Below are 16,782 nucleotides of genomic sequence, written 5' to 3'. Positions count from 1 at the left end.
CTTGTTTCTTTTACAGCTGCATGAACTTTAGTGTCAGCTTTTCTCATTGCTTTTCTGGACAATCCAATTTCAGAACTTAATGCGTTCAAACATCTATTCTTTCTTGCTATGTGACCTGCTACTGTACTGTGTAAAACACTTCTTTTCTTCTGAAGAGCTAGAGCTAAGATATTAAGCATGAAACATATTCTAATCTGTGTCCAAGTTTGTTTCAAATAAAAGCCCTGGGGTCAATATTGGCCTACGTCCGGGGGGGGGGGGGGGGGGGGGGGGGGGGGGGTATTTTGATTTTCCTTATACTAGTATGTGTATAGTAAAAACGTAAAAAAAATCTTCTTTTAAAGAACCCAAAGAGCTAGAGCTTAGATATTAAGCAATAAATGTCTACTACGTTTGTTCTAATAAAAGCCCTAGCGTCAAAATTGACTCTGCCCCAGGGGGTCATTGATTTTCATTATATGAAAATTGTAAAAACAAAGAAATCATCTTTTGAAAAACCCAAATAGCTAGAGCTTAGATATTGAGCATGAAACATCTTCTTGTGAGTTTCTACCAAGTTTGTTCAAATAAAAGCCCTGGGGGTCGAAATTGGCCCCGCCCAAGGGTGTCAATGATTTTCATTATTTTGTAGAGTAAAACTTAAAAAGTCTTCTTTTAAAAAACCAAAAGAGCTAGACGCCCATCCTCAATAATAAGGACCAAATAAGAAAAGTTAAATGATAAACTTTGGATTTTGCAAAAAGTCAAATCATTGTTTTTCATTCAAAACATATGTGTCTTAAGTATTTGAAATAAAAACATTTGCGCCACATGAACAGTGAAATATGTCTAAGTCGGATGTTTTAAAAATGTATCTGATAAATCAAAGATATTTACGTTACTGACTAATACATTTATGGTTAAACGAAGTTTAAAAATGAAAAACTCCAAACTTGTCAAACAAAATTTATTTCATCAAAAGAACATATAATACAATGAAGATATGACTGTTTGTCACAAGACTATTCATTAAGATATCTTAGCAGTAAGCATTTGATGATGGCAAATATTTTAAGACAGTACATAAAAAATACAAATGCTTATATAACACCTTTTGTAAGTTGTATTTATAATTCCTTGTTTATATGTAAAAAAATAAATTATGATTTTCGTGCATTTATCTAGGTTATATACATTCATGTCTGGGGTCCAACCTCATAAACCAATTATCATTGTGTGAACATCATTTTAAAATTACATCTATAATGTAACGTAGATATCATACTTCATCACAATTAACACATTATAGACAAACGTTGATGAACATCAAATAGAATTGCAATAACTCTGAAAATAGCAGCGACATGAATGCACATGCTTGTTAAAAACACAAATGATAAAGAAAAGCATTAATATTTGATAAACAGCACATATCTGTCTTCTTTATTCAACAGATATATGAAGATGTAGCTACTCTCAATGCCTCAAACATTAAACTATATACCACAAACATACAATTTAATCATATCTTATGATCACTTGAAAGCTTTTACATTCTCAAAGCAAAATATATGATCATGAGAACACTTTTTGGTTGGTACAATAACATAACATTTATACAATGTGGTAATGGTAACGTAGATATCAAAATTCATTACAACAGGACATTATATTCAAACATCAATTAACATCAAATACAACTGCATTAACTCTGAAAAAAGCGCCAACATGAATAAACAATCATATAATAAACACTCTGATTAAAGCATTAATATTTAATAGACAGTACAAATCTGACTCCTTAATTCAACACATATATGAAAATGTAGTTACTCACAATGATTCAAACATTAAACTATAAACCGCAAACATACTATTTGATCATATCTTATGAACATTTAACAGTATTTACAGTCTCAAGGCAAAATATATAATAAAGAAAACACATTTTGGTTGCTACAGTAACATTCTTACATTGTGGTTATGGTAACGTAGATATCAAATACATAAATAACATGTTTGCTTGTCTTGTCTCAATATTCAAATGTTTAAAATCGTGCTTGACTAATCACCACTGACATTGTTATTCGCTGTACTTCGAGATCATGGTATTGTCTTCCACCGTAATCCTAAACAGTCTCTTTGATTTTCCTGTTTGTTGAGGCTCATCAATTTTGCCAATTATATCTGAATGTGTAACCCATAAAATGTCCTCCGCTCTTGGCCATCTGTACAGTTCCTTCACTTTTTCAATGAAAGAAATCTTGTATTCACCATCTTCAGAATCAATTTCCTGAACTTTCCCAATATATACCATGCCATCATACATAACAGCTACAAAGTCGTCGACACTGAACTCATTTGTAATCACAGAGTTTTTTGTTTCTGTCATTTTTAGCTCGACTATACGAAGTATATGGAGAGCTGTCCTACTCGCCCCGGCGTCCGCGTCCAGATTTTAGATTAAAGTTTTGGTGCAGTAAAATATTTTTCACTATAACTTTGTCATTTCTTAAGGTATCAACTTCAAACTTCAAATATATGTTCCTTATCATCAACCACATCTTATGTGACAAGGTTCATAACTCTAGCACCAATATTTTCAGATTTATCTCCCCTTGAACTTAGAATTTTCCTCAAAAAATACTATTTCTTACTGTTTCTTCTTTATTTCTTAAGGGATCAACCTCATACTTCAAATATATTTACATTATCATCATCCCCATCTTATGTGACAAGGTTCATAACTCTAGCACCAATATTTCTAGATTTATCTCCCTTTGAACTTAGAATTTTCCATAAAAAATATTATTTTTTACTGTTACTTATTTATTTCTAAAGGGATCAACTTCATACTTCAAATATATTTACGTTATCATCATCCACATCTTATGTGACAAGGTTCATAACTCTAGCACCAATATTGCAAGAATTATCTCTCCATAAACTTAGATTTTTATGCCCCCGCCATGTAATGGCCGGGCATATAGTGTTACCCTGTTCCGTCATTCCGTCCTTCCGTCCTTCCGTCATTCTGTCATTCCGTCATCATCAGTTTCCCTTCATTATCTTAAGAACGGTTGCACACATTCAACTCAAATTTGATATATGGATATGTCATGAGAAAATACAGATCAAGTTCGAATTTGGTCATGGTTCGATGATTTTTGGCAGAGTTATGCCCCTTTTACTTTGAAAATAATATGAAATTTCAGTTTCCGTTCATTATCTCCTTAACGGTACAACACATTCAACTCAAACTTGACATATGGATATGTCATGAGAAAATACAGGTCAAGTTCGAATTTGGTCATGGTTCAATGATTTTTGGCAGAGTTATGCCCCTTTTACTTTGAAAATAATATGAAATTTTCAGTTTCCGTTCATTATCTCCCCAACGGTACAACACATTCAACTCAAACTTGACATATGGATATGTCATGAGAAAATACAGGTCAAGTTTGAATTTGGTCGTGGTTCAATGATTTTTGGCAGAGTTATGCCCCTTTTACTTTGAAAACAATATGAAATTTTCACTTTCCGTTCATTATCTCCCCAAAGGTACAACACATTCTACTCAAACTTGACATATGGATGCGTCAAAGGAATGGGCAGGTCAAGTTCAAATTTGGTCATGGTTCAATGATTTTTGGCAGAGTTATGCCCCTTTCACTTTGAAAGTAATATGAAATTTTCAGTTTCTGTTTATTATCTCCCCAATGGTACAACACATTCAACTCAAATTTGACATATGGATATGTTTTTGGAATGCCCAGGCCAAGTTTGAATTTGGTCATGGTTCAATGATTTTTGGCAGAGTAATGCCCCTTTCACTTTGAAAATAATATTAAATTTACAGTTTCTGTTCATTATCTACCCAACAGTGTTACATATTCAACTTAAATTTGACATATGGATATGTCAAAGGAATGGGCAGGTCAAGTTGGAATTTGGTCATGGTTTGATGATTTTTTGGCAGAGTTATGTCCCTTTCACTTTGAAAAATAATATAGATACATCTTATGAATAAGCAGTTTATGTTTGAATTTGGTCGTGGTTCAATGATTTTAGACAAACTTATCTTTCCTGAATGTTGGAAAAATTTTGAACTTTCAGTTTCAGCCCTCATACTTTAGCCATTTATAATTTTGGCTACAAATATGCAATATGCTATTTTTAAAAGGTTAAGACTGAATAATTTCAGTGCCTTGAATATTGTATGAAAATGGTTTGTGTTAACATTGAAAAGTTTTAAGGGCTTTGAACTTAAAATGAAAAAAATAATTAATGCACCATCTGAAATTTTGGCTGCGGGGGCATCCGTGGCATGATGACTTATTTCTAGTTTTACTAGAAAAATGTTATTTTTTATTATAACTTTTTTATTTTTAAAGGTATCTACCTCAAACTTCAAATACTTATTCCTTATCATCAATTACATTTTATGTGACAATGTTCATAACTCTTGAAGCAATATTTACATATTTATCTGTCTTTGAACTTAGGATTTTCTTTAAGAAATATAATAACTTCTTTACTTTTTAAGGTATCTACTTCAAACTTCAAATATATATTTCTTATCATTACACAAATGTTGTGTGACAAGGTCCATAACTCTAGCATGACTATTTCTAGAATTATTCCCCTTGATCTTGAAATTAATGTTAACAAATGTTGTTTTTTTTTCTATAACTTAATACATAATTATACATAATGGATTTTTCTTTCATAGTTTTGTCCTCCTTACTGCGTCTAGTATTTTATTAGTCGAGCTTCGCTGTCTCCTGTGACAGCTCTTGTAGAATGGTCTATTTCCATGTTGTTGTCTGTACATAATTATGTCGTCTTTGTTATTGTCAATCTCTTTAGGACTCCCTTGCTGAGTTGCTGTTTCTAGTAGTGATGTCTTTGGCTTATTAATACTCTTAAGCATAGAAACCTGAGTCCACGTTTTGCATAGTTTTCCTGTTGCACATTGTGCGCAGTAACAGGACGTCTCTCTTGTCTTAAAAGCTTTGCTGTCATCATCAAACATAATAGCATGCAGTTTCATAGTATTTTGGACAGGTCTGATGTTCAAAGAAGCAAATTCTTGTTGTTTTTTCCCGCAAAGTTCCTTGCTGACAAACAAAAATGTTACTTCTGACATTGAAGAGGATTTAGCCCAACTATAGAAGTCATGAGCATTTTGAATAAGACAATTCCCTTGACGAGATGCCTCATCAGCCATTCTTTTTGTAGTGCCACCCAAACCGTCGCATGCACTTTTGCCATGGCCTGCTTCGAAATAGTTGAATTGAGCACGAACTCCATACACCTCATTGTGGTTTGCGAGGGTGTTAAATATAAACTTGTTTCTGTATTGGCTTGATGGACTGTCTGTCCAGTAATGTACCTTTGTGAGGTTGGGAAGCAAGCTTTTGATTTCTGGTAACACAGCATCCAGGAATGCAACAACTGTGCTGGAAGAATGTGTTATGGTGTCTGAAACAACAACATAGCTCTTATGACACAACCTGCTGTCTTTCTTAAAATATATGACAACTGGGTGCAGTGTAACTGATGTCAGGCTCCAGTATGCGGTTTGCACTTCGTCAGCTGTTCGACATGTATAGTTTTCCGCAAAATCCATCTGAATGAACGCCTCGTCATTTTGCAAACTTTCTTTATTGGCTTTTAGTTCTTGATACTGACATTTTACCCTGTGTACGTGACCGCAGAAGTCTTCAATTTCCTTCTTGATTAATGTAACAAAATCTTCTCTGGTAACCTCTATTTCTACTATCATCATTTTCTTCATCTTATTTTCTAGCTCAACCTTTTTCCATTGTCTGTATTTTATTAGCTTAATGTCTGAGTCAATTGTGTCTACCAATTCTTCTACGCTATTTCTGTGGTTACATATTTTTTCTGGATTTTCACTTAACTTAGCACCCACTTTTCTCATTGCTGCAACCTTCATGGCCATATTTTGGTGTTTCAAACACTGGCATGCATTTCTTGATATGAACTTTGCTAGCAAAATGTGTTTAGGCCGTAAACGACAGAAAGTTGCCAGGGAAACTTTAAGGTCACTGTTTTCAGCAACAAACTTCTCATACAAATTCTTCAAGTAGTCAGTGAGGACTTTGGTTTGTTTTCCTTGTTTCACATCTTTCTTCCCAGGCTGAACTCTGCAGTTGTCCTCTCTTCCAAGGAACTCTTCTATTCTTTTCTCAATCATTTTTGAAACACATTTTCTTGTTTCTTTTACAGCTGCATGAACTTTAGTGTCAGCTTTTCTCATTGCTTTTCTGGACAATCCAATTTCAGAACTTAATGCGTTTATTCTTTCTTGCTATGTGACCTGCTACTGTACTGTGTAAAACACTTCTTTTCTTCTTTGAAATTGAAGCTTTGGCATTCTTCACTTCAGAAATAACAACATTAGCAAGAAGTTTTCTTTGTACAGTTTTTCTTCTTCTTGGTGTTAGTCTTAACTTCTCAACTTCTGCCTTCGCTTTTGATTTTGGTGACATGTCTGCAGCGACTTTCTTAATAGAAGACAAAATATTTATTTCTGACACAGGTGTAAAACATTCTGTTGTTGACTCTGATATAGATTTATTGAGTTTCGACATTGAAGGAATTGGCTTTTTCCGAATTCTCTCTAACTGTTTTGCCTTAGTTTTCAGCTTCCTTTCAAGATCTATCTTTTGCTTTTTCAGTGTTGCAATTGATCTATGTGCCCTAGCAAGTGCTCGACTTCGTGCCTTTTTAGCCCCATTTGCTCTTGATTTCATTCTAATTGCAGGAAGACTGACGATCAAGCGTTCTCTATCACCTGTAACTGGTTCTCTCTCTGTATCACTTTCTGTACTATTGGCAGCTTCACTTCCGATGCTAGCATATCCACTTTCATCATTGGATGTCCTACTTAACTCATATATTCGTAATCTATCCAACAACTCTTGTCGTCTAGTTCTAAATCGTTTGTTAGCAGCCTTCATCTTTTCATTTCTTTGTTTTCTCTTTTTGTTACTAAGTTCAGCTGATGGAATGTAATACTTTTTAACCCTTTCTCGCTCCGTCTTCTGGTATTCTGCACCTAACAGTTGTTTCTTGTGTTCTCTGTACTCTTTTTGTATCGGAGCCTGCGATTTCCCCATCTGAAAGAAGACATCAAGGTTATTTTAAGACAAAACGTATATATGATATCTACGTTACCATTTGAACGTACTTTATATAATATGTTCTCATAGCAATATGTTGATTTAATTATGTTTACCATGTAAATATGAATATACCAGGCTGTCCAGCGTCCCTAAAATTCCTAAAAAATCCTAATTTTTTTCAGTTTGGCTAAAATTCCTAAAGAAGTGAATAATTCAAAGGGAATTCCTAAAAATGCCCTATTTTTTCACTGAAATTCCTAATTTTTTTATCTTTTGTTATAAACATACTTATAACTTGTAACCCTGCGAAAATGGTCTTGAAAATGTTTTGGTCAAAACTCAAAATTGGTGACTATAAGGTTTCGTTCCAACTAAAAGTTACTTTGACTATGTCAGTAACATTACTTTTTCATAATCAAAGCAGTTGTTTATAATCATGTTGACAGTTAACAGCAAAAATACTACCATATCATGGTCCTGAAACTTAAATCATATCCATAAGAGGTCCACTTATTAGTCCCCTACCGGTTTACCGGAGGGGACTTTAGGTTTACCCTCCGTCCGTCTGTCCGTCTGTCCGCACTCACAGGAGAGTAATTATGTGGCTAGAGGGACAATAGGTTCTCTTTGATGTCATTCATTCCGTAATGCTTTTATGTGGCTATTTTTCTTTTGCGTGGCTAAAAGAACAATAGAGAGAACAATAGAGTAGCCACATAATTACTGTCCTGTGAGAACGTCCGTCTGTCCGTCCGTCAGTCCGTCCGTCCACAAAACTGGATCCCGCGATAACACAAAAAGTACTGAAAATATTTTAATGAAACTTGGTATATGGATAGATGGCAGTATGGAGATTATGCACGTCTTTTTTTTTTCTTCCTATGTTGAAAATTCTGGTTGCTATGGCAACAAATAGACTGAAAATATGGCAAATTTTACACATAACCTGGATCCCGCAATAACGCAAAAAGTACTGAAATTTTTTTTATGAAACTTGATATATGGATAGATGGCAGTATGGAAATTATGCACGTCTTTTTCTTTTTTTCCAATGCTGAAAATTCTAGTTGCTATGGCAACAAATAGACTGAAAATATGGCAGATTTTACACATAACCTGGATCCAGTGATAACGCAAAAAGTATTGAAAATATTTTTATGAAACTTGACATATGGGTAGATGGCAGTATGGAAATTATGCACATCCTTTTCTTATCTTCCTGTGTTGAAAATTCTGGTTGCTATGGCAACAAATAGACTGAATTTCAAGATTTCTTATTCTAGTTTTTAAGTTTTTTCACTATAAGTTCTTTATTTCTTAAGGTATTTTCTTCAAACTTTAAAAATAAGTTGCTAGTCATCAACCACATCATATGTGACAAAGTTTACAACTCTAGCACAAAATTTATCAGAATTACCTCCCTTGAACTTAAAATTTTCATGAAAAAAAACATTGTTTTTTTTAATAACTTTTTTTTTTCTGAACGTATCTACTTCAAACTTCATATAAATGTTTCTTATTATCACTCAACATTTGTGAGTGTTGCAAGACTATTTCCAGAATTATGCCCCTTTTGAACTTAGACTTTTTTTTGAGAAATTGGTAATTTTTACTCCAACTTCTTCAATCATGATAGAATTTTCTTCAAACTCCCACATCAATATAATATGACAAGGTTTATAAATCTAGCATCCATATTTCCAGAATTATCTCCTCCTTAAACTTTTAATTTTTCCTATTTGTTCTTTTAACTTTCATTAACTTCAATTTCAAAATAAATATTCAATATTCATACCTTCATTACTAATTGTTCTTTGTTACAATCACATCATGTATGACATCGTTATCTCCTTTTTTTTTAAATTTTGCTTTTAAAATGTTATATTTTGATAACAGGGATGTTTAAAAAATAACTTTAGACTGTCCTTCAGTCCGTCTGTCTGTCTGTTCACTGTGATCACTTTTAAAGAACTTTTTCAACAAATTTACTTAAAATAGAAACATAAGTGAATGGCCCTTCAGAATGTTGCTTGGGCTCTTACCGGTAGGGGACTTATGGATTGCTTGCAATACTATGATAATTGCTTGTTCTGGAATATTTTGACACTGTTTTGCCAACTCCAGATACCTTGAATTTTATGTTTTTTCTTTTTTTTTCCAAATGGCTGAAGTGGTCCATTTATATCAAATCATATTTGAAAATGATCATTATGAAGCTGTTGTAACGCAATCTAAATTAAAAACATGTATAAATAGTTGTCAAAAATTAATGTACAATTTGTTTACTCACAACTCTTTTATTTAAATCTGCATAATTTCAAAACAACATTGTAAAGTACTAAATGTGTTAATGTAGACTTTGCAAAATTAATTCTTTCCCTCATACTTATGTATCCTTTCCGATGCCATTGTAGGAGAAATATTTTGCCACAAAGTTATCAATTTCATTCAATTCTTGTTCTTTCATTCATATGGTGTGATTTAGGAAAAGGCAGACTCAAATAATGTAATCACACTCAAAATAATTTGGCAGCTCAATTTAAATTTAAAGCTCATTTCCACTTACCATGTACACACATTTTGCAGTTATATGATCTAGATAAACTGCAATTGAATGGTCTGTGCGAATGAACTTTTTTGATATGCAATTCTTTGCGTTTATAACAGATGTTTCCCATTTGTTCAAATGATTGTACTAAGGCTAATGCCTTTTTACTTCCTACTTGTACAAAAATTTCATTTGTCCATATTCAAAAGCTGCATTGTGCATGACTTTCACTGTATAAGAATTCCTTTTATATAACATTCCCAAAATATAACATTCAACCATTGAAAAAACATATTTCAAATATGGTTTGAACATGGTTTGACTATGACCCAGGGGAGGCAGTTGACCAGTGAGTCCACACTGGTAGACACCTCTTTGCTCTAACTAAACTAGAGCATTATTTGTGAGTTACTGTTGAATCAAATATGCAAAGGTTAGCCCACATCATGGTCTTTTGGGGCCTTAGTTTAGTTATAAAATTCCAAATTTTAGCCCTAAAATTTCTATTATGTACCCTAAAATTCCTAATTTTAGCCCTAAAATTTCTAAAATATTGCCCTAAAATTTGCCCTTATTTTTTGTCGGAAGGTGCTGGACAGCCTGATATACATTAATATTCATTATGCACATTTTCTATTTCTGCAGTATGACTTTGCATTTACTATCAGTTAAACGGTTGCATCTAATGATATGGCTTGAATGAGCATGCTTTAAATATTAACTTATAAACACTATGTTAACTTGCAGATTAAACAAACATAGGTTTAAAAATTGTACTAAACAGCGTCGTGACGTTGATATACAGTCAAAGCATACACGACATGACTGATTGCTATTGCTCAGAAAACCCTTAAGCATCATGATATCTACGTGATGAATGATAACGTAGATATTGTATACTTTTTTGCTTTATTCTACACAGATAATCGTTAATACTTTTTATCATGTCAATTTATTTAATACAACGACATATTATCTAAATAATACCAACAGAAAGAATGTACAACTGTAAAGAAAAAAATATTTACCTTGGTTATGAGGATTGTTGGCTGTTCTACAATGTTTCGCTCAAATTTTCTGTATTATTTGCGAAGTTTGTCATTGGAAAAAAAACATGGCTGTCGTGAATTATTACGTCATTTCAAAATGTGATGACGTCATTTAGGTATACACAAGTTTGACTTCGTACTCAATTGCATTCGTACTGCAGTAACGTAAATACCGATAATGTAGATATTTTATGTTATGTTTGGCTTTAGCAAATGGAATTATGATTAAATATAAATTAGTCAATGTTTAATACTTATAATGTGAACGAAGTTTAATCAGTTTACATGTGTGTGGCTTTTGTATTGCTTGACGATTTTTTATATTTTAATTCACGTAGATATCACACTTTTATATAACATTCCAATCAATTGACGTTTGGCATCAATCTTAAAAACCGAACAAACCCTGTTGTAATTTTTGTTTTCTTAATTTAGAAATCAGACAGGTACAAACAATTTTAAATGTTCTTTAATCACAAAATGTTTTTAATAAGGAAAATTTAACATTTTAAAGAGATGTATAAGGTAGATATCTTAAATTTTGCGACATGCAAGAAACTTAAAAATAAACACTTTTTAGTTCTATCATCGTTATAAAACCTTGTGCTATCAAAAATTATGTCCTTTGTAAATATATCGCTGAAAAAACGGGTCTTAAGATACGTATCTATCATCGGTAAAAAGGTGCGCAAAATATGTTATAAAAAGGGGCGACAGGTATATTTTGCCAAAATTGCGGTCATAATTCAATTGAGAGTTGGAGACAAAAAAAACTCCCATAACCTTTTTCGTTGTATTGTATTTTATAAATAACCCATCTTCGAATATCATACTCTTGAAAATATTTTTTTTCATGTACCAAATTATTTCTAAAGGGTTACGACAATAAAATATTTGATTTGGTCCTTATTAGTGAGAAAGGGCGTAGAGTTTAGATACTAAGCATGAAATATTTTCTAGTTATGCATATAGCGTTGCACTTGTCCGTCCGTCTGTCCGTCCGTCCATCCGTACGTATGTCTGTCCATCCGTCCGTCTGTCTGTCCATACGTCCCGAAATCTTGTGAACACAACTCCTCTAAAACCGGATGGCAGATTTTGCTTAAACTTCCAGGGATGAACAACCTTAATGTGTAGATGGTAGTAAAGGAAGGAATTTTTGCTGCGACCAAATTTAACAGAATTATGGCCCTTTGTTGATTGTTTCATTATATACTATGTAGAAATTTTGTGAACGCAACTCCTCTTAAACCAGATGGCAGATTTTGCTTAAACTTCCAGGGATGAACAACCTTAATGTGTAGATGGTAGTGAAGGAAGGAATTTTTGCTGCAACCAAATTTAACAGAAATATGGCCCTTTGTTGATTTTTTCACTATATACTATATAGAAATTTTGTGAACGCAACTCCTCTTAAACCAGATGGCAGATTTTGCTTAAACTTCCAGGGATGAACAACCTTAATGTGTAGATGATAGTAAAGGAAGGAATTTTTGCTGCGACCAAATTTAACAGAATTATGGCCCTTTGTTGATTTTTTCACTATATACCATATAAATGTTGTCAGTGGGGGCATCCGTGTCCTTTTGACACAGTTCTAGTTTTTAGCTCACCTTGCACAAAGTGCAGGTGAGCTTTTAGGATGGCCAACCAAATGGCGTCCGTCGTCTGTTGTCCGTCCACATTTTAAATATTCTAAGGACATCTTCTATGATACCACAAGGCCAATGTTAATGAAACTTGGCAGGAAAACTCTTTGTATGAAGCTCTATCAAGATTGTTCAAAGAATTCCATTTCATGCAGAACTCTGGTTGCCATGGCAACCAAAAGAAAAATCTTTAAATATCTTCTTTTAAAGAACCGTAAGAGCTAGAGCTTAGATATTTGGCATGAAACATCTTCTAATGAGTGTCTACCAAGTTTGTTCAAATAAAAGCCCTAGGGTCAAAATTGGCCCCGCCCCAGGGGGTCATTGATTTTCCCTATATGCAAATAGTAAAAACTTAAAAAATCTTCTTTTAAAGAACCCAAAGAGCTAGAGCTAAGATATTTGGCATGAAACATCTTCTAGTGAGTGTCTACCAAGTTTGTTCAAATAAAAGCCCTGGGGTCAAAATTGGTCCCGCCCCAGGGGGTCATTGATTTTCCCTATATGCATATAGTAAAAACTTAAAAAATCTTCTTTTAAAGAACCCAAAGAGCTAGAGCTAAGATATTTAGCATGAAACATCTTCTAATGAGTGTCTACCAAGTTTGTTCAAATAAAAGCCCTGGGGTCAAAATTGGTCCCGCCCCAGGGGGTCATTGATTTTCCCTATATGCATATAGTAAAAACTTAAAAAATCTTCTTTTAAAGAACCCAAAGAGCTAGAGCTAAGATATTTAGCATGAAACATCTTCTAATGAGTGTCTACCAAGTTTGTTCAAATAAAAGCCCTGGGGTCAAAATTGGCCCCGCCCCAGGGGGTTCATTGATTTTCCCTATATGCATATAGTAAAAACTTAAAAAATCTTCTTTTAAAGAACCCAAAGAGCTAGAGCTTAGATATTTGACATGAAATATCTTCTAGTGAGTGTCTACCAAGTTTGTTCAAATAAAAGCCCTGGGGTCAAAACTGGCCCCGCCCTGGGGGGTCATTGATTTTCCCTATATGCATATAGTAAAAACTTAAAAAATCTTCTTTTAAAGAACCCAAAGAGCTAGAGCTAAGATATTTGGCATGAAACATCTTCTAGTGAATGTCTACCAAGTTTGTTCAAATAAAAGCCCTGGGGTCAAAATTGGTCCCGCCCCAGGGGGTCATTGATTTTCCCTATATGCATATAGTAAAAACTTAAAAAATCTTCTTTTAAAGAACCCAAAGAGCTAGAGCTAAGATATTTAGCATGAAACATTTTCTAATGAGTGTCTACCAAGTTTGTTCAAATAAAAGCCCTGAGGTCAAAATTGGCCCCTGCCCCAGGGGGTCATAGATTTTCCCTATATGCATATAGTAAAAACTTAAAACATCTTCTTTTAAAGAACCCAAAGAGCTAGAGCTAAGATATTTGACATGAAATATCTTCTAGTGAGTGTCTACCAAGTTTGTTCAAATAAAAGCCCTGGGGTCAAAATTGGTCCTGCCCCGGGGGGTCATTGATTTTCCCTATATGCATATAGTAAAAACTTAAAAAATCTTCTTTTAAAGAACCGTAAGAGCTAGAGCTTAGATATTTGGCATGGAACATCTTCTAGTGAATGTCTACCAAGTTTGTTCAAATAAAAGCCCTGGGGTCAAAATTGGCCCCGTCCCAGGGGGTCATAGATTTTCCCTATATGCATATAGTAAAAACTTAAAAAATCTTCTTTTAAAGAACCCAAAGAGCTAGAGCTAAGATATTTAGCATGAAACATCTTCTAATGAGTGTCTACCAAGTTTGATCAAATAAAAGCCCTGGGGTCAAAATTGGCCCCGCCCCAGGGGGTCATTGATTTTCCCTATATGCATATAGTAAAAACTTAAAAAATCTTCTTTTAAAGAACTCAAAGAGCTAGAGCTAAGATATTTAGCATGAAACATGTTCTAATGGGTGTCTACCAAGTATGTTCAAATAAAAGCCCTGGGGTCAAAACTGGCCCTGCCCCGGGGGTCATTGATTTTCCTTATATGTGTATAGCAAAAACTTAAAAATCTTCTTTGAAAAAGCCCAAATAGCTTGAGTTTAGATATTATACATGAAACATCTTTAAGTAAATATCTACAAAGTTTGTTCAAATAAAAGCCCGGGGGTCAAAACTGGCCCTGCCCCAGGGGTGTCATTGTTTTTAACTATATGTGTATAGTAAAAACTTAAAAATCTTCTTTTAAAAAAACCCAATGAGCTAGAACTTAGATGTTTAGCATGAAACATCTTCTTATGGGTGTCTACCAAGTCTGTTCAAATAAAAGCCCTTGGGTAAAAATTGACCCGGGGGGGGGGGGGGGGGCTATATACAGGTGAGCGACCTCAGGGCCATCATGGCCCTCTTGTTGTTTGTTTTGGGTTTTACGTCACATCGACACAGTATAGGTCATATCGCGAGTTAGTATCTACCAAGTTTGTTTAAATAAAAGTCCTGGGGTCAAAATTGGCCCCTCGGGGTGTGGGTCATTGTTTTTTCCTATATGTATATACAGGGCTGCCGATTTTCCGCGGATTCGCGGAAATCCGCGGATTTCGTGAGCTCCTGGGTCATTTTTGAGATCGATGTAAATTCGACAAAGACAATAAATTCATTCGTCATATTTTATACAGTACCCAAAAACCGGCACACTTCGGCTTTTATCGTTACGCTAGCCGCCTATGGTACGTCTGTAAGCCCTTTTCTCATTGGTCAAATCGAGTCTTTTCCGGCATTCTATTTTAGAATAACCAATCAAATTACAGTTTACATTGTCGCTCTTGTCTGTTGTCAAAATGCGTCAAAATGTCGGATAAGGAAGTCAAATTTAGAGTCCAGGAAATTGATTTTAGGGCATACCAAATCATCAGAATCCAGGAGCTTCCGGGGGCTTTGCCCCCTAGGCCCCCACCAGGGCTCTGCCCTGGACTTGCAAAGGGGGCTTGCGCAGCCCCCTTGACCCCCGGCGTATTTTCCTCGGATTTTGCAATTTGCTGTTGGCAGCCCTGTATATAGTAAAAACTTTAAAAAAATCTTCTTTTAAAAACCCCAAAGAGTTAGAGCTTAGATATTTATCATGAAACATCTTCTAATGGCTGTCTACCAAGTTTGTTCAAATAAAAGTCTCTGGTTTAAAATTGGCCCAGGGGCCTATATACAGGTGAGCGATTTCAGGGCCATCATGGCCCTCTTGTTAATGAAACCAAGTTTCATAAGACTGCTGGCATGGGAAAACAATCTTTAATGTCACTTACATATTGCATACTTCAAGAAATTTGTTTATTGTTACATATTTATATTATCTTTAAAATTGCAAGCGTAATTCACAAGGGTATTTTATTGTTCATTGTTAGATATACTGTTATTGATGGACAATGTTGATGGACATTGTGATGGAGAAGATAGACAACATGATTTCTCTCAGTTTATGAAGGAACTCCTAAACAATATTCCTCTAAAAAGCAGCGTAAGTCCATAGACAATTGGGAATGTAGATTGAAATTGTGACTCCCATCCGAGGCTTTAAAACCAGTTATATTCCGATTTTGCAGTGTTTTTTTATTTTCAATTTTCAAAACAACCAGTGGCTTTCCAGGAAGGGGAAAATAAAGCGCGATAAATCAGAAAAGGGGGAAATCAAATTATGGAATTTACCCACACATTTTTATAAATTTTTCAATTTCAATTCAATTAAACATGCATTGTACATAGCAGAGGCTATCTATTCTGCTGCATGTCATGGTTCTGGTGAAGAATGTGCACAAGGCATTTCAGGGGAACTTATAGCAATTTAAGGGGAAAATATACCTATTTTATGCTAGGGGAAACAGCCTTTATTCAACTGTAAAAGTCAGGGGGGGAGGAGGAGGGGGGGGGGGGGCAAATCACTGTTTTGTAAATTTAAACCTATGTACTTATGAAACAAATTCACTTATTCAAATAAGTCTGTAATAGTTTGTATGGTTAGAGTATGGACTGATATTTATCACTTAGAATTAATTTGATTTTAAAGGCACATGGTCACTAGTATGGGAGTCACTAGGATTGATCCACATGCCAAATGTCATTGTGTAAGTCCAAAGTAATACAATAAAAGCCCCACATAAATATATACAATTATTATCTCTATATGATTGTAATAAATTAATCAGTTTTCATAGATTAGATACAAAAATTTAAAGTTTTCCTTTTGGTATTTTGTGAAAGCTTAATGGCACTTATTGCATGGTGTTACCAATACTTTGGTTAAATGCATACATGAAATATGAATCAAGTAACATGGCCAATATTTCTTGATAATTAAATAATTTCATTTACATATAGTCCAAGAGATGGCAGGGTTTTATTGCAATTTACCGTATCACCAAAAGAAACATCGCCATTATGAAGCATATTGTTTGTAGTTTCTA

At 34.2% G+C, this 16,782-nt stretch overlaps 2 protein-coding genes across 2 annotated transcripts in view; one reads left to right on the top strand and one right to left on the bottom strand.

Moving 5' to 3' along the window:
* The window catches only part of LOC132736446 (uncharacterized), a 40,339-nt gene extending 24,366 nt beyond the window's left edge, over window positions 1–15,973 (top strand). The window contains exon 5 of the mRNA XM_060723587.1: window positions 15,727–15,973. Within this exon, the coding sequence (XP_060579570.1) occupies window positions 15,727–15,851 (125 nt within the window). The 3' untranslated portion in view covers window positions 15,852–15,973. The remainder of the gene's footprint in view (window positions 1–15,726) is intronic.
* Window positions 2,063–7,127, bottom strand: LOC132736439 (uncharacterized). Its single transcript, XM_060723568.1, has 3 exons — window positions 6,348–7,127; window positions 4,812–6,316; window positions 2,063–2,330 (listed from the first exon to the last, which is right to left on the bottom strand). Exons 1-3 carry the CDS (start codon window positions 7,125–7,127, stop codon window positions 2,063–2,065), a joined length of 2,553 nt encoding a protein of 850 aa, XP_060579551.1.
* Window positions 15,974–16,782: the final 809 nt, after the last annotated feature.

This window comes from Ruditapes philippinarum, unplaced genomic scaffold, assembly GCF_026571515.1.
Source record: "Ruditapes philippinarum isolate M1 unplaced genomic scaffold, ASM2657151v2 ctg4309_1_1_1_1, whole genome shotgun sequence".
NCBI classification, from domain to species: Eukaryota; Metazoa; Mollusca; class Bivalvia; order Venerida; family Veneridae; genus Ruditapes; species Ruditapes philippinarum.
The sequence above is the reverse complement of the archived record's forward strand: the minus strand, read 5'-3'. Positions and strand labels throughout refer to the sequence as shown.

Bases quoted from the DNA above. Each gene is read 5' to 3' on its own strand.
- LOC132736439 (XM_060723568.1), bottom strand. From the start codon at position 7,127: ATGGGGAAATCGCAGGCTCCGATACAAAAAGAGTACAGAGAACACAAG. The intron at 6,317-6,347 runs GTTTTACACAGT...CAGGTCACATAG, and splicing joins TTTCAAAGAAGAAAAGAAGT to CAAGAAAGAATAAACGCATT. The intron at 2,331-4,811 runs GTACAGACAACA...AAATGAGTTCAG, and splicing joins AACAAAGACGACATAATTAT to TGTCGACGACTTTGTAGCTG.